The sequence below is a fragment of the Monodelphis domestica genome, chromosome 2 (assembly GCF_027887165.1).
Source record: "Monodelphis domestica isolate mMonDom1 chromosome 2, mMonDom1.pri, whole genome shotgun sequence".
NCBI lineage: Eukaryota > Metazoa > Chordata > Mammalia > Didelphimorphia > Didelphidae > Monodelphis > Monodelphis domestica.
In genome coordinates, this window is record NC_077228.1 from 369,124,035 (window position 1) to 369,145,150 (window position 21,116).

Consider the following 21,116-nt stretch of genomic DNA (forward strand, 5'->3'; position numbering starts at 1 on the left):
GGGGAAAATTATTTTAAAAAGTTTTCAAAAATGCACTTTAAGTTCAATATTGAAATTAGTTGAGTAAGAGAAAGAAAGATTATAGGACAAATCAAATGTCTCTCAACATTTCCTTCATTCAAATATCATTTTGATTTGCTTTTATAGGTTACATGCTGATCCTATGTTCAGCTCCATGCTAGGAAAAGGAGTGATATATGGTCCAGGCCCTGATCTCAGGACCTTAACATCTAAAAGGGAAGGCAGCTAGATAGCTTAAAGGATTGAGGACCAGCCTAGAGATAGAAGGTACTGGATTCAAATCTGGTCTCAGATATTTCCTAATTGTGTGACCGTGGGCAAGTCACTTAACCCCCATTTCCTAGGCCTACCACTCTCTTCTGCCTTGGAACCATTATACAGCATTGATTCTAAGAAAGAAGGTAGGGAAGATGAGACTGATGCATATGAAATAACCTGAAAACAAAATGTATATAATTGTTAGACTAAATATATTCAAGCATGAAAGTATGTGGTATTGGAAATAAGCAAGAAAAGAAACTAATATTGGCTAGTGCTATCAAGGAAAACTTAAGAGAGAAAGTATTATTTTAGGTAAACTTCAAAGGATCTGGAGGACTCCTCACTCTCTCTTAACCACGCATCTAATCAGTTGGTAAATTTCCACCTACACATCTCTTAAATCTGACCCCTTTCTCTCCCCTCACATAGGAACTACCTTAGTCTTTCATCCCCTCTTATCCAATTTATTGTAAAGGCCTCCCAGTTGGCGACCCAGACTCAAATATTTTCCGCATTTTGGTTCATCCCCCATGTTGATATCAAAGTGACTTCCCTTAAGTGAAGATCTCTCCCCCTACTCAATCAAACTTCAGTGGCTCCCAACTACTTCTAGGATAAAGCATAAACTCGCTCTGTTTAGTTTTCAAAATCCTTCAAATACTGGCATGTATTCTCTTTCAAACTGTACTGGAAATTGCTCTCCATACACCCCCTTCACCCACTCAACAAAACAGTCAAACTGGCCTCTCTCTCTTCTTCATACTTACCCTTCATCTTGCATCTGTGTCTTTGCTGACCATTCCCAAATTCCTGGAATGCACTCCTTCTTTACCTGTCTCACAGAATCCTTCTCTTCGTCCAAGACAAAGGTCAAAGACCATTTTCTAGTCTTTCCCTGATTCCCTCAATAGCTGGTGACCTCATCTCTCAAACTACTTAGTATTTTACTACTTTGCATTTATTTTGTATATTTTTATCTATTTATTTGTGCTCTCCATTAGAATTTAAGCCCCTAGGAAGTGGGAATTACATCATTTATTGTTTCTGTAAGTCCAGAATCAGAGTAGGCAATTAATAAAGGTTTGCTGATTAACTGATTAACTTGTTAGTCTGAGAGAAGAGTGAAGAGAACATTTCAGCTAAGGGAGCAGCAGAAACAAATGAAAGACATGAATATCTTGTGTCCACAAGATTGGCTGGCTTGGAGTATAGCCTAACTGCTTATAACAGTAGTAAAACATATATATGTGTGTGTGTGTGTGTGTGTGTGTGTGTGTGTGTGTGTGTGTGTGTGTGTGTGTGTGTGTGTGTGATCCAGTTAAAACTGGATATAGAAATGAAGGATTAGGGAGATTAGGGAGGAACTTGAAAGCCAAGATGAAGCATTCAGTTCTTGATCTGTGAGACAAACAAATGCCATTTGCCATCCCAAAAGAATAGGAAGATAAAGGTCCTTCTTTTAAAGAAGGTTAGACTCACAGTTGGATGACACAGAGGAGAGGATGCTAGTTTTAGAGTCAGGAAGACTTGAGACTGAAACCTGACTCAGATACTTACTGGTTGTGTGACCCTGGGTAAGTCAGTTAACCTCCTGGTCTGTGTAAAATGATGGGACTAGACTCCATAGCCTTTAAGAGGTCTTCCAGCTTTAAATCTCTTAACCTATCATAGTGGTACATAGAATGGATTATAGGAAGAAAAGATGAAGCAGAGTGGCCTTTATTGGTTCCAAGGCAGAAGAGTGATAAGGGCAAGGCAATGGAGGTTAAGTGACTTGCCAGGGTCACAATCCTTAAATGGGGGTGTATACATTCCTGGTTGCTAAAATTCTAAAGACAAAGCAGGGGGAGTAAATCTAAAATTCACATCACTTAATCCCCATTGCCTAGCCCTTATCACTCTTCTGCTTTAGAACCAATACACAGTATTGATTCCAAGACAGAAGGGTTTAAAAAAAAAATATATATATATACACATTTTTATTTACTATATATGTACATATATATATATATATATATATATATATATATATATATATATATATATATATATAGCATGCCTACAAAGGTTTAAGTGACTTTTCAACCAACAAGCATTTATAAGTGTCCATATAGCATATACTGCCCTGGTTTCGAGAGTTACAAAGACAAATATAAAAACAGCCCACATGCCCTCCAAGAACATACATTCTAAGTTGATATAAGACTGAGATCTAATAATGAATAAATATAAGCAGGGAGATAAAAAAGAGGAAGAACCATACCAATATATGGATTTGGTACAGGCTGAGATCAAACATGTTAACCTTCCTTCTGTGGGTCCCATATAAGTCATAGAATTTGTAACAAAGTCTAATATCATTATTTTATAAATGTAGAAACTGAGATCCAGAGAGGTGGCATGACAAGCAATATGTAGCAGAACTAAACATCAACCTCAGGTTCTCTAACTAAATCCAGTGTCCATTATTCTACATTTTAAGAAAACCACAAGATGCTGTAACAACAAAAAAACCAAAGCTCATTAACCCCAGCAGCTAAGAGTTTTCTAAAACAAATGCTAGCTTAGAAAATGGAACAATTCTAAGTGTTCTGGAAATGAAAACGACTGTATCTGGCTTCTTTGTGTGGCTGACAATTTAGAACCCTCAAGGGAACAGGCAAAAGGCCCACTGCTTTTCCTTAAAGTGCAAATCACCTCAAAATACATGATGCTGGCTAGTACATGCCAGCAATGGATGCTTCTGGTCTGCCTTCAGTTCTGACTCCTGAACTTCTAAAGTTTGCCAGCCTTTGGTGATTATGAAAGAACTACTAGTTTAAGGTGTGGTTTATTATCCCTGCTATAAATGTTCTGTGGTAAGCAGATCTATAACTACTTCACCCATTCATCTTGGGTTAGGCATGCTTGGGAATGCAGGGCAGGAACAGGCCACACCCAGCATAAGCCCATCTGGCTCTGCACCTCCTGCATTATTTAGGGAACCCATCCTATAAGCATTGTTTAATGAGACTCACTTCATAGGTCTTAACAACTGTGTGCTTCAGCAAATGTGCCCCTACTACTACTTGGCAGTGTGTGAGGTCCAGTAAATGCGCCTTTTGGTTTATTCATGTACTGATGCATTCCGAATCATTGTTTACTATATTTTGTATTCCTTCTCTTCCCTCTTGCCCAGATCAAAACAGTTTCTAACATTTAAAAGTCAGCAATTTTTTTCAAAGGGCTTACAAAGAGGATCTGAATAACCAAAGAGTTATATGTCATACCACTACGCAAAGTCATCAGACATTTTATTAGGATGGGTAATTTTTCAATCTGTGTGCTGCTTTGCTTCAGCTAAGCCACTAGTGTCTTCCCTTATGGCTAGTGATTCTTAGGATGCATGAAGTTGTTTTTAAAAATATTTGAATACTTGTATTTCAATATAATTGATTTCCTTTGTAATCCTCTGTATTTTATTATGTGTGTTTAAAAAAGTATAATGACGAGTCCCCTGCCTTCATCAGACTGACTGTGCCCAGAGGTTCTAAGACACACAAAAATAGTTATGAACATTTCTTTTAGATTTTTATCATGTGTACTAATACTCTACCATTTTGTTCCAGGCCTTGCCACTACAAGAGGTTCTGGGTTCAAATATGACTTCAGACACTTCCTAGCCATGTGACCCTGGTCAAATCATATAACCCCTATTGCCTAACTCTTATTGTTCTTCTCCCTTAGAATCAAAACATATTATTGATTCTAAGATGGAAATAAAAGAGTTAAAGATATATATATATTATTATAGTCCCATGATAATAAGTTATTAGGTTAAAAATGAATACCCTATATAATAGGTAGTTAAGCACTGTGGATAGAAAGCTAACCAGCATCAGGAAGACATGGATTCTAGCCCCACCCCTGAAATATAAAGCCTGTAATCCACTTGCCAGTTCACTTAGCCTCTCTGTGCTTTAGGAAATTCCCTAAGAATAAAAGTTGTAGAAAAGGTGATGGTCTTCCTTGTAAAGGGTGTTTTCTTTATCAATGAAATTGTAATTCATTTCCTATCTCTATAGAGCCATATCTCATATAGAACCTATCTCTATAGATCTTTCAACAGGTGATTTTAAAGAATATGCTACATTTGATTTTGTCACCTCTATAAAGTATAAATAAATTTCTCCATGGAATATAATCTGGTTCTTAAAAAAAAACATTAAGTACATGGGAAATAGGACATGACTGCAAAGTCTGATTTGTAGGCAATTTTCAAGAATCGTCTAGAGGTACATGTGTAGCATATGATTTTGGGATGCTTCCTGAAATACCCTCCTTTACTTTTGTCTTTTATTTTAGCAGCAGCAGACTGGTCTTCCAGTTAAAAACATTCCTCTTCTCCTAAGTATTCTGTAGATGGAATCTGGATAAAAGTTTAAGTTCCAAAGGGTTAAACAATACCTCAGCTCCACCCATCCACTTTGGCTCCTCAGGAAATTCGGCACACAAAATATCCTCTGCTTGATCAGTCCCCAAAACATGGTAGAATAGCTTCTGGTGAAGATTTGTGGATGTCTCAGTGCCTGAAAGAATTAAGCAATTCAGTTTAAAGCCATTATCTATGATCTATTCTATTCATTTCAGATAATGTCCTACATTTAGAAAGCAGAGTAATGTGTCCAGGATTATTTTCCACCCATCATACAGATGGGAGTTAGCCCAGACATTATTTATACTTAATTGCTGAGTCCCATATTGTGAAGTAGCATTTAGTCTTTATTCTACAAAAATAGCAACCCTACCTGTTAAATTATAATAAAATTGACATAATATCCTAACATAACCAACTTTAGGATACTTAGTGAATTACATGTTCCATTCCAGACATTTGTAACAAGAACACTTAAAATACTGCCTTTGTTATTTCAAAGGACTCTGCCATCAAACAGCATAAAAACGCATTTGAAGCACTTTTGATAAAAATAGGAGTAGAAAAGGACATTCACATTCTCCAGCTCCATCATTATTACTTAAATGTAAGATTAAGAAACAATAATAACTGCTATTCTTTTCAATTACAAAATCACATTGATCAGTATACCATATGCCAACTACACACATTTGATAAAGCTAGTAATTTCTAAATTTCCAATATCTTGAGCACTTTGTACCCATTACTACAAAGGCAACTTCTGATAGCATGAAGGCTCTCTTTCTCTCTCAGTCAACCTAAACATCCTTGTCCTCCTGTTGCTCAATGAGCTTTCTTTTACTTCAACGGCAGCCCCCAAACAAAGATGTTGCAGGGATAAAAACCAAGAAAGAGCAAAAGCTGAAAGCTGGAAGCAAAGGAAAAACACTATGACATTCAAGGCCAATGCAGCTAGAAAAATCAATGATTTCTGAAAGATGACAAGGGTACAACTTTCAATGCAATAGTTCCTCCTAGCAAAAAGTAGCAATTGAGCCATGACCCTTCCTTGCGGCAAAAACAGGAAAAGGAAGAGTAGATAAGTCTACCTGAGATGACATTTCATATTATCATCTTCCAACTGTGCAATTGGAATCTGAACCCCAGAACTACAATTCCCAGCACCCCACTCTCCTTCTCCTATGTTACGTGCTGACATAGGCAGGATATAAATTTTGTGTAGTCCTGCCTCTTGCTCTCTCTTCTTGTGTTCCCAGGCAGCTGTGGAAGGCTTTTTGAGAGAAGAGAAAGAACTATTCACATGGTTTTATTTTGGTTAGGTAATTACATTTTTATATTTCTATTTCCTTTTTATTCCTTTACTTCAAGGATTATTAATAAATTTTATAAAATATAACACTTGGAGTATTGGACATTAATTTAAATCCTACATTTATGAAGTCTAGAGTTTAGGACCCTTAGTCCTTTCTAAGTGAGCAGAACAGTCCTCCAAGAAGCAATTCAAGAGCCAAAGTCAAGGTCCAAGCCTAAGGTCAAGTCCAAAGACACCTCCAAAAGTCATGTCACCAGAAGTTCCCCGGACAAGAAGTTCAGGACTTTTTATAGTCCTTTTTCCACATCCCTTCCTGTCCCCTTCCTCCACTTTATGGGACTCAATTGCAGTCTTTCAATTTGCTTAGCACTGCCTAGGGGGTGGTCCATGGCCTCTGGAGTTGACACTCACTTTAGTAAATGACTTGGGAACTCCCTTATTTAGTGTTAAGTAAGGGTGTTTAAGTTTTTGGTTTAAAAATTGCTGATTGATAGACAAAGAAAGTTTGATTCATTCTTCGCACAATATATAACAAAGTAAACTGACACTCAAAGAAAGCCAGGTCAGGAAGTGCTGTAAGGAACCCCTATAATGTCCCTGCCTACAACAATGCCACTACCAAAGCCAACTAAACTACAGGATTTCATAATAATCTTACCTCCCCGAGTGGTATAACTGGTGTTCTGGAAAATGCTACCCTACACTCAAGTAACTCTAGAAGTTATTTTTGTCAACAATTACTCCAAAAAGATCCATCATCTTACCATCACTTTTTCCATCTTGTTTGGGGTAGCAGTTGTAAAACATTCCCTTTCCATCATGGGTCCAAGCCATGCAACTGAATTTGACTCTCTCTAGAACATCTGGAAGGTCCTTGGGTCCATCGACTTTCATAAATTTGATTGTTACCCAGTCTGAACCACTGGAACTCAGACCATAGGCAAAATATTCACCATCTTCACTAAATGCATAGCCTGTGGATTATGACAGAAGAAAAAAATCAGCAGAAGCATATAAGTGTTTGCATTTTTCAACTCATTCTTTGTGCCCTCTGAACCAAAATATCTTCCTATTACTGGTATCTTTATATTGATCTAGGAATGAAATGCATATTTAAAATAAAGTATTCCTAAGATTTTTCGAATCTTTTTATAGTAAAGAGAATAAGGGAAAAGAATTAGGAATGAATAAATTATGATGCATATCAAATAAAATAAACTATTTGTAGCCACTGTATAATTTATGGAATGGATTCAAAACTAAATGAGATCTCTCTTTACAACACCATTTCTCAGAGTATTCAAACATTATAGTGTAAGGCCCACTACCTTTGACTATGCAAAGTCCAGATTTAATGCAAAAATAAGTATTTAAATGTGTTTATTCTGAAATAGAAAAAAAGAAAGGATTGTTGGTTGGTGATCTTATGCTTGGTTTTTTTAGGATGATGGAAAGATAAGGTCAATCAAAAAGCAAAGTTTCTTTTAAGTTGTGTTTTTTGGTTTTGTTTTAAAATGCTTCTTGAGGGCAAAGAATATTTCAGTTTTATTTTAACATCTATGTGTAGATGAAAGCAGTTAATATTTGTTGAATTTAATTTTAATGGCTAACAATTTAAAATAAAAATATATTTTATGTAACATTTATAATTGTCTATAACCCCTTCTCCTACCATGTCATCCATAGCTGGAATTCAATTAGGAGTAATGGAAACAGATTTCCCCTTCTGTATAGATTATTTATTTAAATGAAAGCCACCATAAAGAAATATAGTTTCAGACATTTTGTACCATTTTACACTGACTTTCTGGTCATGGAAAGCTGACTAGTTGGTAAGAAAAACTTCACCTGGCAAGCAGCAAGTATTAGGCAGTATTTAGATGCCTAGAAATCAAATGATTTCTAAAATCCCTTCAAATGCCAACATTGTATGACGCTATCATCATTTGATAATTACAAAGCTCAAAATGTTTTGACTGGAAACACAATGTAAATAGCAACACCTTTGTGATGTGCCTTATTGTTAAATGCAATGGAAATTCCTTATGCTATTCCTTTTGAGATTATTACCAATTTAGCCAATTTATTTTGTTTGTACATAGTTATTTGTGTGCTGTTTGTCCCCCCAAACTGAGAGCTTCTTGAGAGCAGGGGCCTTTTTTTGCCTTTCATTAGATACCAAATTAAATTAAATAACTGTATATTAAAACTTCAGACTGCATATTAAAACAAGCTGGATTTCACTTTCAACAATGATTAGTGATTATCATCTAGGTACTGCTACATATTAAATGAACAGAAAAAGGTGTTAGTGGATAAAAAAGCCTCAAATTGATATATTCATTTTCAGGCAAAAGAAAGATCTCTGAAAAGATCTGATGAAACAGTGGTCTATGACACCTATCCAATTTTTCAAGAATTCCTCTAATATGCCAAGTCTTGAATCCTAGTAGTTTGAATCCATGCCAGATGCTTTCCCCCAAAAATAAAAAAGGCTACAGGAATATGCTCAATCAAATTTTTTTCACTAACAAGGTATATCTAGAATTTTATAGCAAATTAAAATTCTACCTCCCATTGGAGAACCCTGAAGAGAACATGAGGATGAACAGAAATACCTATTCTTTCATTTAGGACTGTCAGTCTATCATGGATTAAGCTTTGGACAGTATGTTCTCCCTATCAACTGGTAAGAGAGTCCTCTTTAGAAAATAGTAACCTACAGAGGTAGACTAAGCAGAGTGAATAGAACTGTCTCACAGTTGAGAAGTCTAGGTTTGAATTCTGACAATGATGCCCAAAGTATGTGTAACTCTGGGTAATTTAAATTCTCAGGGCTTTAGGCAATTCTAAGACTATAATTCAAGACTATAATTTGCAAAAGAGCTACTGATATATATCATTAGACGGCATTTTTTCACAAGGAATTCCATAAGCCAAAGAAATCCCAAGTGTAGTTCAAAAAAAAAGTAGCCATCAAAGCCTATTTATTAATTTTTCTTTAAAGACCTTTGTCCTCAAGGAAGGTAGTAAAATGTCCTATTGTCACAGCCTTTTGATTATCTGAAATACATAGGTAAAACTAGTCTTGATAAATCTGGTCACCTAATCATTCTTGAAACCAGTTGGGTCACTGTTAAATCAGAAAAGATTTATCTCAAAGGCTTTTACTCTTTTCCTATATTTTGAAGTCAGAAACTATGACTATTTAACTAATAGCCCATACTCCTAAGCGTGAGACATTTCTTTCATATTTCATTGTATGAAGTTTTTTTCTCCCTGTACTTAAAGGCCTGCATCTAGATTTTTCTCCATGTCACAAGAATGAAGGCCACAGAGCTTAAGAGGTCTAATTATCTATAGGAAATAAAAACAATTCTACATACTACAAAAATCATACAATTGTCCCAAATGAGTCTAAAATGATGAGTCACTTGGATTCAAGTGAGGTATAGCCATTCTCTTTGGATCCCCCAAGATCTCTAATTCCCTATACCTTGCCATGAATCCCTGTATGAACAGCTTCTCCTCTACAAAAGACTAACCTTAAAACACCCTATCACTGAGTTGTAATCAAAATAGGGAGTCAGTTCTAAGAAGAGAAAGAAAGATAATGTGTTTATTTTTTCCTGTTTGAGACATACTATTCTCTAAGTTACTATGCAAAGCATGTGAACAATTCCTATTTCAACTTCCTATCACCAATATGGAAAAGCATGGCCTGATATTGTATTCTGTTTATATCATGTGAAATTTTACTTCCTGACATGGAATGAATGCTTATCGGAAAAAAGAATCAACTAGTAATTCATGCTTCTAATAATACAAAAGCCTCTATCAATTGTTTAAAAAAGGCACTGGAGGTGAAGGTAGAGGACCTGGGTTCCAAACTTTGCTCAGACACTAATGACCTATGACTTTGTATAAACCAATTAACCCCTCTAAGTCTCAGTTTTCTCGTCTATACAACTGAAGAAGATTCATAAGAGCTCTTCTAGCATAGATCTGATTTGAAACTGTTATGAACTCAAAGAATGTTTTGTGAGGCTTGCTCACCTCGAAGAGCCACAGTGCCATCATCAGAAAGCTTGTTTGGATCCAAGAATACCCTGGCTTCTCCATCTAAGGAATCTTGTACATATAATACTCGTTGGTTCTGCAGTCCTGTGTTATAAAAATGAAAATACCTAGAGGACAGATAAGAATATAATGTAGTTAAATTATATATATATATATATATATACATATCTATATATATCACATACACATAAATATAAAACAACTCCAGCAAAAACAAAATTTTTAAAATCACACAGCTCAGAGATCATAATTAAGTCAAGGTTTATCTTTGATTCTAATTACAGGGACACAGGAAATCAGGAGTATAAGTATTCAACTTACACAGCTATTACACTAGTGCACACCTGTATTATAACAAATTAAAGTGAATTGCTATTTGTCCCACTCTTCCCTCAAAGTCTAAATCCAAACTCTTGTCGCCTACTGACATTTTTCTAGTCAATTACTTTTCAGGGATAGTTTTAAAACTAGAGAAGAAGCTCACAGGTCAAAGATATGTTATTCTCATATTTAAACTTTATAAATGCATAAATTTTCATGAAATATTATTTTTGTAGAACCATTTTTTTAGATCCTAGGAGAATAATTTTGAACCACAAATTAAAAATTAAATCCCACATACCTTTTTCCTTTTTTGAAGTGGCAGCTATACTTTGGATAGTCATATAATTCAGTCATTCTTTCTTTGTATAAGCCTCTAACAGGACATTGCTCAAGAAAGGGCACTGTAATCTTATTTTGGGCCTCCACAAAAGCCTGGAGCAAAAAATAAAATTGGATACAAAGTAATTAAAATACAAAAGTTTCCAATAAGCAATTCTACCCATCAACACAATCAAAGCATTAACAAAAACTGTTTATCCTTTTCTGATAAATCTAAACACTCAATTTCAAACTACTGCTTTTCTATTTAGTTGGTATTCAATAAAAAAATTAAACAAAATTGGAATGGTCTAGGCCCTTTTTAAAAGCTACTCGTCTTTGATTGCCTAACAAATTAATTTATAGAAAGCTGCTAACAGTTGGAAATAATTGACAAGAAAAAAATGGTTTTAGAGGAAGGATTTAGTTAAAGAAGAAAATCTTCTTGGCCCAGGAAGGCAGTAATAGCCATCAAGGCCAATGCTCTAACCACACCATACTGCTACGACTCTTCTGGAATTCTGAACAGTTTTTTGATAATGGCCCTTAATAAATAAAATAACCAATCAAAAAGGCAGATTTAGACTTGATTTAGAAACAGCTTAACAAGTAGGGCTATCTAAAAATATAGAAAGCCAGCTTGGAAAGAAGTTACATTCTCTTTAACCAGAGGTCTTGAAGCAAAGGATAGATAACCATTTGTTGGATGTAAGAATGAAAGAGGCTTCCTGTTTTGAAGATTAAACAAGAGAGCTTCTAAAGTCCCTTCCAATCTGAGATCTATTCTAATTTTGAGGTTTGAGATATATGTGGGATTAGTTATTAATGATTATTTAAAAAGAATGGCACAGTATAGCAAGAAGAACACTGATAAATAGGAGAATGATAGACTTGTAGTCAAAAGACTCGGTGTTCCAAGTTCATATCCTGACACTAGTTGTGTGACCTTTTGGCAAGTCACTTCACTCCTATGGACCACAGTTTCCTCAGCTATAAAATAAAGGAGTTGGTTGAGATTATATCTAAGGTCATTTTCGTTCTGAATGGTCTATGAAAATATACCTGATAATTACAGCAAGGGAAAAGGTAGTTTTAAAAAATTACTATTATTTCAAACTGCTTGCTGCAAGGAATAAACAATTGTTGGTTTACCATACTATGTAAAATGTCCTATATTTTAGTGACTGTACCATGCTATGAAGTTCTTTAGTCCTTTATCAACAATTATATTTGACTATGGAGGATTCAGCTTCTTTTGTATATACAGGTATATAAAGGAAAAGATCAAGCTATTTTTTAAGGATCATCAAGGTCAACCTGGTCCATTCAAATTTACCACATCTTCTGCCTGGGCATGCTATGCACAAAGCATCCTTTGAGCTACCTACAAAGAAAACATCATCATAATGCTGAAGGAATTTGGCTTAATGCCAGGAAGGGCAATTTTTTTCAAGTTATTTTAAAAGGCATTAATCTTTTATACTTCATCTTGAAAGCACTGATATCCAAGAAAGTAAATACCTAAAAACACTCTATCACTAAATAGACTTGCTTGCTCAAAATTTGCTGTCTTCATTTCTGTTCTGCTTTACTTTAAATATCCAATGTAGGACTTGTCAGGTAGACCTGGGTTTGATTGCAACTCAAGACACTAACTGTACTATCCACGGCCAGTCATTTTATGTCACTGACCCTCAGGATCAAATGAGTTAATGCAGATAAAGATTATGAACCTGAAAGTATAAAGTAAATACCAGATATCATATTAATAAGTATCTTTCATAATGGAATTCATTTTATAGTGTAACAGATTTTCCCCTTCATAATCACAAAATTCCTGTATGTCAAGCTTAGAAATTCTACGTAATCACTACATTTTTGCTTTCAATATTTTACCACCACTTATCCCACAATTCTAAGCTGAAACCTAAGTACTAATTATTTCTAGCCCAAAGAGCTACCTGACAGCCACCTGCAATATCCTAATAATATTAATTTCCCTCATAATAAACAGTGTAAAAAACAAATCAAAATTATGTTCTGTGACTTTATGAAGCTGGACAAGGCAATCTATTGATGCCACCATTGAGAAGTTGGGTTACTTCCCTGCTCCACTGAGGCACTGGAGTAGAGAATCTTTTCATAGAATTTTCTGCACATAATGACACTTCAAATATAATGGATGCTTCCTACTTGTGTACACTTGACTCTAGGTCCCCCAACTCCCCTTTGTACAGACAGACCCAGAACTTCTAATTCTTATTTCTCTTCTACTTGATCATTCATTCCCTCCCTATCTTCATACCCTACTCTATATTCTTAACCAGCAGGATTACAAGCTCATTAAGCTCAGTGAAATATTATCAACAAAGTAGTTACTGTAAAAGGTACTGCCTTTTAGAAATGTCCACCTAACACTAAGTATGTAGGGAGAATACTAACAACCAGGATGGCAGATGAGAATGTGGATAGAAAACTTGTGAATAGAGTATAGCTTTAAAAGATAGGCCAGTGTCTGCAGAAAAATATAAGTGATCTAAAGGAATTCATACATCCCCCAAAATGTTCTGCTTAGTCTGCAAGAATAATTTATAGTCTGGCTGATTATGGTGAAAAAAATATAGGAGAATAAGAGCAAGGAAATGTTTTAAAAAAATAGAATACAAGTGTGGGGGAAAGGAAAGTTAAAAGTAAAGAACCTGAGACTTCTGGTCATACAATACTTTTCTTTTCATGATTCAGATAAAGAATGAATATTAAAGTGGGTGGCTTCAATTTTTAAAGTAGACTCCATTCTATAAATGTCAGCAATGAGGTATTTTAAAAGCCTTTCTAGTACACTAAAAGGATTTTGTTAAAAAAAATTCACTAGTGAGCCAAATTATGCTTCATGCAACTAACATCTTTTAAAAATGGCTATTCACCCTTCAAAAATTAAACTTGAAATATTTCAAATTTCTCATATTGTAAATTAAGCAAAGTTTGGTTTTCTTCCTTCCTCTGTATCACTCTTTGATTTGGAATGTTCTGCTGATAAAGTTACTTATAAAACCACTAACCTGATTAGATATAAGACATGCCAAAGTTTGATTTAAGCAAAATTTATGCTGTTTGGGACACTATCTAGAACTATCTAGAGCCTGACACTTCAGGTTGTTCATCTACAAAACAAATGAGTAAGACTAGATGATTACTAAGATTACCTCCAGCTCTATTCTGACAGACCCTCAAAAGATAAACAATTCTCATTTTGATTCAAGGTGATAAGTGATTGAATGACCATCTTTAAAGTACAAGTACTTCAATTTTATAAACTATTATTGTGCTTACTTTCCAAAACAAGTCTTATGTAACTGACTCACATTTGGCGCATGAGTACCACAGCCTTTTCTGGTTGGCAGAATCATATAATTGATCCCATTCACTTTTAGGTGGCTGTCATGTTACAGTGTCATTGCATTTTAAGCTACTAGTAGCTCACTAGAATTTCTAGATATTTTGCACATGATGGTAGGGCTAATCTCACCCATTTTGCATCTATAAAACTCTTACTTTAATTTAAGTAAAGAATGTCATTTTTCTCTTCAAATTTATTTTTAGATTTAAGACATTCTTCTTAAATTGTTATATTTCTTATGCTGTCACACAATACAATGTTGCCTGCTCCTCCTCCCAGTTTTGTATCATTTGCAAATCTGATAAGCAAACCAACTCTGCCTCCACAACTGCCCCTTGGCTCCACCTACGCATATAGTCAACACTTACCACTTAATAGTGCTATTATCTAACCTATCTCTCCATCTTAACTATAAGGACTGCAAATACTCAGCTAAAATCTAGGCATATATATTTATAGCATTCCCCTGAAATATCAGACAAGATGATTTAAAAAAATTAAGTCAGTTTTTCATCACCTATTTTCAATATTTCCTTTAATAATACATTTTAGACCCAGTAGAATTGCACATCGGCTACTAGAGAGAGGTGACGGGGGAAGAACATAAATCATGTAACCATGGAAAAATATTCTAAATTAATTAATTAAATAAAAATTTTCAATTCAAAAATAATAATATGTTTTAGAATACCACCAGGAAATGAAGGCAAGCTTACAGTTTGCAGACTCTTATTCTCTTCCCTTTTTTGGAAATAGGAAAGCATTTGACCTTTTCCAGGTTTGAACACACTTCTTTCTCCATGACCTTTCTAAGATCAGTAACAGCAGCCTAGAAACATGTGCCAATTCATTTTGAAAGATATAGTTCACCTGGCATGGATAAGAGGAATGAATTAAGGGAATCTAAAATACTCTCACCATTTTCTCACTCATCTTGAGTTTCAAGTCCCTGTTAATCAATTTTGTTCAATTCATCCCAGTTCAAAGATCCATATCCTTGGCAGAGAAAACAAGAAACATAAGAACTGAGTAGTTCTTCCTTCTATCCATCATCCCATCTGACTCAAACAGTGACCCCTGTCCTTCTTTGACTTTTCCATTATCTCTATTTTTTGTCCTTAGAACTCATCATCAGTTTTCTATAAGTAAGGAATTTGTTGGGGTCATACATTTAGCTAGAAAAGTTGGGAATAGGACTAAGGGAGGCAGAGTAAGAAGAGGTTGAATGATTTCTAGGAATACAATATACTCTGAACAAAGATAAAGAGGCCAAAAGGTAATCAAAGTTTACAAGACACATCAAGTAACCAGTTTGCCTGAATCATAAGGATAGTAAAGGCAAATGGTATAATATAGCAAAAGCAGGAAAGCAACAAGTTATACAGGACTAGAAATATCTGATTAAGCAACTGTATTTGACTTAGTAGGCAAAAAAGTATGATAAACAGAGTTTGTGCAAAGGACTTGATTCAAATTGTGCAAAAGGAAATTTAAGTGTGAAAGATAACTCGAAGGGCAAAAACCCAGCAAGGCTGTTGTTACAATATTCAGCAATCAAGGTGAATGTTTGGGGTTTTTCCCCCCTTAATTATTTTCTGCAAGTAACTGAAAATGTTTATTACGTAACACTGAACTTCTTTCACTTTCATTTTTTTACTATCCTCCTGCTACCAAATTCCAGGACTCTAAAATCCCAATATAAAGACTAATATCCCAGAAGTCAGAATGCCTTTGTTGCTTCCCTTTTGAACTGAATTCTTCCACCTCACAATCTATTCTACCATCAAGTTTGTCCTTGTCCTAGGAAAAACATCCTGAAATATTCTGGAAGATTCCTCTGCATATATATCTTTTAAACATGACCTTCACAAACACCAGACTAACATGACAGTATGTAATTATCCTAAAAGTCCAAAGTCTAAGATCTTTTTAAAGCAATTTTAGGAAAAGATATTGCCAATAACATGGAACAGGAAAACAAATCTCCTAGAGAATATGCTATAAGGGCCATCATAATTCCAAATGGACTAGAAAGATGACAGCAAAAAAGGAAGCTTACAGAAATCAAACACTACATTATGAGACTCTGAGTGAATCTTTGGATATAATGAACTGAACTGAGGGAGGCTGAACCCTCCATCCACTTTTATTCTTCCATGGAATTTTATCTTATCCTAATTGTAAAACTCTTATGACAAAAAGGGGAATGTCCCTTAATGGATCTTTGTCAATGGACCTATCAATCATTGTTTTCTTTCTTTTAATTACCCAAATCATAATTATACTCTCCATGAAATGTACAATATCTTTTGTGCCCTTAGTAAGAAAATCATAAATTATAAAGACACCATACACAGAATAATTCATTGGGGAGACTAGCATGTTAGCTTCTCAGAATCAAAAATGGGGAGATTTAATATGCTTGCCTCCCAAAGAATCAGAGGGAGAACTGTGTGAAATTAATATCAAAATATAATAGCTGGCACATGCACATTAAGACAGGTTGCAATATGACAGGGCAGTTTCTGATTTTCTGAATGGGTGGGCAGAAGAGTATCACATGGCATATGGCATGGCATGGTTAATGCCTAGACATAAGAACATGTGACCCAGACTATCTAATCAAAAACTGAGTAGATGTAATGTCATGGGTTGTATGAGCACCAGGGCAAGGTAGAATTCTGGGTCTTTTTTTTCTCCAATCCCTTCCTGAACACAAGCAAGCCTGCTCCTTGGCTCATCTTAATTTATGTGGGATGACCATATGCTTAGCTGGGGTCCCTTGTCACCACTTATAAAATGGACCACGGCTGGCTGGGAATCCTGAATCTGAAGAATTGGGTCTGGGAAGACTATGGTAGTTAAAGAAAGATCTGATAATATTTCTTTCTCCCTTTCTTTCTCTTTACTAATAAATAATTGTAAATTTAATATGTCTCCAAGATTAATTTTTAATTACAATAGGCAGAAAACCAACAAGCCATACAAAGCAATGATGTCAAATCACCACTCCTACAAAGATCCACACAAACATAGCTCTAATAAAATGTGCACTTTTTTTCCTCTTCTACCTTACTACACTACTATAAGAAAAAGGTCTTATGTAAAATTTCTCAGTGAGCTAACAGGAAACGTTTCAAAGGAGGAAATGTCCATGGGAACACCTTATACAGGAGACTAAATTCTATAAAACAAGACACTTATCTTATTCTTCCCCATCAGGTTCTCTCTCCTTTAAAGCAGTGGTTTTTTTACATTTTTTTCCAAAAACACTACAATTACTCTAAAGACCCTTCCAGTTCAATACTGACTTCAGTTAAATCACTTTAAATACCTCAATCTTAACTTACTTATTATAAATCGAGGGGGGATAGACTAGATTGCTCCTAAAGTCTCTTCCAGGTATAAATCTATGATCCCTTGAACACCAACCAAACTAGAATAACTTGGTAATGTCCAAAATTAAGTTCAATATGTTCAATGATTATTATTCTCGTCTTATTATTTATATGAGCCTCTCTGTCGTAATATGGTGCTAATTACAGAAAACTATTTGTCCATGGGAAAATTAATGGCACTGCAAATAAAATAAAAAATTTTAAATCAGTGAAAAGATATTTTACCAAGCATCTATGTGTCTGGCCCCCTACAAGTCATTGTTTGAGCAGCAGTATCATATAGATAAAGAGCTAGACTTGGGTGCCAGAAAGACTTGGTTACATCCTGGGAATAATAACATAGTATTTAATAATAATATATAATAATAATAATTTAATAATAACAGTATTGCTAGAAAGATCAAACAAGACAAAGTATAAAGAACCCTGCAAATCTTAACATTATACACTGTCAATTATCATTTGTGATGCTTAGAACATACTCTCCAGGTACACATTAATAAGTTTTAATGTTTTCCAGCAAGGGTTCATGCCTGCCTCGTCCTTTCCCAAGTTACTACAATTTCAATAATTACAGTTTTTGTGCTGTCCTAACTCTGGCATCTATGTTGGAAGCTAAAGCACCAATTTTATTTAGAAAACTATATGGAAAAAGGTTTGAGGAAAGATTAAAAGTATTGTTAAATACCAAGTAATAGGAGGAAATGTTTTTATGATTTACGAGCTTAATATGTCTAAAGAGGCAAACCAGTTAGTCTAGTGTGATCAATCAGTTTACATAAATTCAGCCTCATGATTTATTCCCAAGTCCTATAACCCTTTAGGAGAAGAGTCATACTTAAGGTGAATTCTATAAGAGATAAATGACAATAATACACTTAAAAAGAACTTGCTTTCTTTCCTTACTGAATGTTTTTTCTTCCTAGCTCCTATAAAAAAGCTCTCTTTTCCCAAACGGATCAAACCTGGTCCCTTTCCATATACATCAAGATCAAAGAAACTCGGAGGCAGCTGGGTAGCTCAGTGGATGGAGAGCCAGGCCTAGAGACGGGAAGTCCTAGGTTCAAATCTGGCCTCAGACACTTCCCAGCTGTGTGACCCTGGGCAAGTCACTTGACCCCCATTGCCTAGCTCTTACCACTCTTCTTCTGCCTTGGAGCCAATACACAGTATTGACTCCAAGATGGAAGGTAAGGGTTAAAAAAAAAAAGATCAAAGAAACTCACCAAATAATTGGCCATACTATGGCTTTTCCAGCACTCTGCATATGCTGAGAGAAAAGTTAGCCACTTTGGCAGCTAACGGGCAGGCCACTAGGATTATCCTCTATTGCAAAGAATATGATAGTAAGTCATTAAAAGGAGCAGCTAAATTGAGAAATATCACTGAGAATGAATAAAAGTTTTGTAAAGAGGTCATAAAGTAGGTAAAATGAATAATTTTCTGTCTCTCAAAAATGGTCTTCAACTGTATTTTTAAAAGGGGAAAGGAGGAAGAGGGTCAAAGAAGAGCTATCTCCTAATTGACAATTATGAAATAAGGAATAAGTGGAATAGGAAGATTTAGGAAGAATAAGTAATCTAGAAAAACTATTAGAGTTTTTTAGAAAGTTCATAACTTTTGGCAGCTGTTACTCATAATTCAGGATTTTACAAAATTCTTTGCCAAATGTAAGCAGATGTTACTTTGCTTGGAATAGAGAAATACATATTTGCCAAAGGTCTTTCCTACTGTAAAGGAAAAATGTTCTAACAAGTCCTAACAAGTGAAAGAGTATCCCTTATAGGAATGAAGTCATTCAAATGTCCTTGTTTAAAGATGATAGTATGAAGACTGCATCAACCTCAGAATTCTATAAAACTTCCTCAATGAGATTTCACAATCACTCAAAAAAGATTATTCTAAAATGGAACAACAAAAAAAAAAACAACCCTCCAAACAAATAGATGAAGAATAACTGTTATAAGCAGTCTAACTGAATCAGTCCATCAGTACCTTGGACAGATACCATAAGAAACAGAAGAAGAAAATGATCTATATGTTGTATTATATTATTTGCATTTTATATATTAATATATTAACTGCAGCTCTTTTTGTGGCAGCCAAAAAACTGAAAATCAAGTGATATCCTTCTATTGGGGAATGGCTAACAACCTGCGGTATATAAATAAATGTAAAGGACTTCTACTCTGCCATAAGAAATGAAGAAATGATGAAATGGGCAATTTCAGAGGAAATCTTTATGAATTGATGTTGGGCAAAGAGTTGAATTAGTAGAATGATTTCTATAATAACATTATTGATGAAAACCACTATGAAAGACTTCAGAACTATGATCAATTCAATGATAACCCATGAGTCCATTCAAAAGAATAAAGCATACCTCTTAAAAGAATAATGATGAATTTAAAGTGGAAAGGCATACATATTTAGACCTGGTGCATGTGGTTATTTGTTTTGTTGTACTATGTAGAGATATATTGATGAATTTATTATAGGGCTATTAATTAATTTATATATTTTTTAAAATTTCTGAGTGGTGGTAAAAGATAGTAAGAAGAGTAGATTATTGTTTAAAAATATTTTTTACTCAAAAAAAATGTTTTAGGATCTCAGAGATATTAATAAAGCCAGGACTTCAACATGAGTCTAGTGATACAAGTTCAAGACTCTTCTCCTTATACCGCATACCACCTTAAGGAGGATAGAAGCATGTCATGAGAAGGAAAAATATTGAGTATTATAGGCTGGGAGGGTAGGGAAGGGACAGTAATATGGACACCAATAAATCTCAAGCTTCCAATGTAACAAAGCTAATATGGCATTTTTCTTTCTAGAAGCACTGAGACCTAGTTGATAACTGAGAGATTTATGATCAAAGGCCATATAGTACAGTAGAACAAGTGTTATGCCTGGACCAAGGGAAAACCTAAGACCATAATTGGTCTATGATTCTTATTGGCTGTGTGTTGGAAATTTACTTAGCCTCTCTTAATCTTAGCTTCATTATCTGCAAAAAATGGACAAGAATATCTGTAGCATCTAGACCAAAAAGGAGTGGTTAGAAACATCTGAGATAATGTATGTAAAATGTTTTAAAGTCCCTCTATAAATATGCTATTAGCTATTATTCTTTTTAACAATCATTTATTAAGAGCTTCTCATGCTCAATAGTGTCTCTAGTGAGTAGGAGGAGTGGGTCAACTAATGATTTTGTAGCTAGAACAAAAGCCTGACTCTGGGAAATCCCAATGTTACTCTGTGATTCAACTTCACTAAAGGCAAATTGATGATAACATGGACAAACTCTTAGTAAGTGAATCAGGCTTCATGTTTACATCTATCTTTTAAGATCAACTTTTCCTTTATTCTTGAAATGTTAGACATTCACCAAGCTAGACAAGCTGTGTGATCCTGGGGAATTTACTTAACTCCCATTGCCTAGCCCTTACCACTCTTCTGCCCTGGAGTCAATACACAGTATTGATTCTAAGACTGAAGGTAAGGAAGAAAGGAAGAAAGGAAGAAAGGAAGGAAGGAAGGAAGGAAGGAAGGAAGGAAGGAAGGAAGGAAGGAAGGAAGGAAGGA

General features: G+C 34.9%; 1 protein-coding gene across 1 annotated transcript in view; it reads right to left on the bottom strand.

The window, feature by feature from the left end:
• Positions 1 to 21,116, bottom strand: part of PREP (prolyl endopeptidase) — a 163,749-nt gene that overhangs the window by 130,881 nt on the left and 11,752 nt on the right. The window contains exons 3-6 of the mRNA XM_001368042.5: positions 10,714 to 10,847; positions 10,068 to 10,198; positions 6,776 to 6,985; positions 4,729 to 4,850 (exon numbers count right to left, since the gene is read on the bottom strand). Coding sequence (XP_001368079.1) covers positions 4,729 to 4,850; positions 6,776 to 6,985; positions 10,068 to 10,198; positions 10,714 to 10,847 — 597 coding nt within the window. The remainder of the gene's footprint in view (positions 1 to 4,728; positions 4,851 to 6,775; positions 6,986 to 10,067; positions 10,199 to 10,713; positions 10,848 to 21,116) is intronic.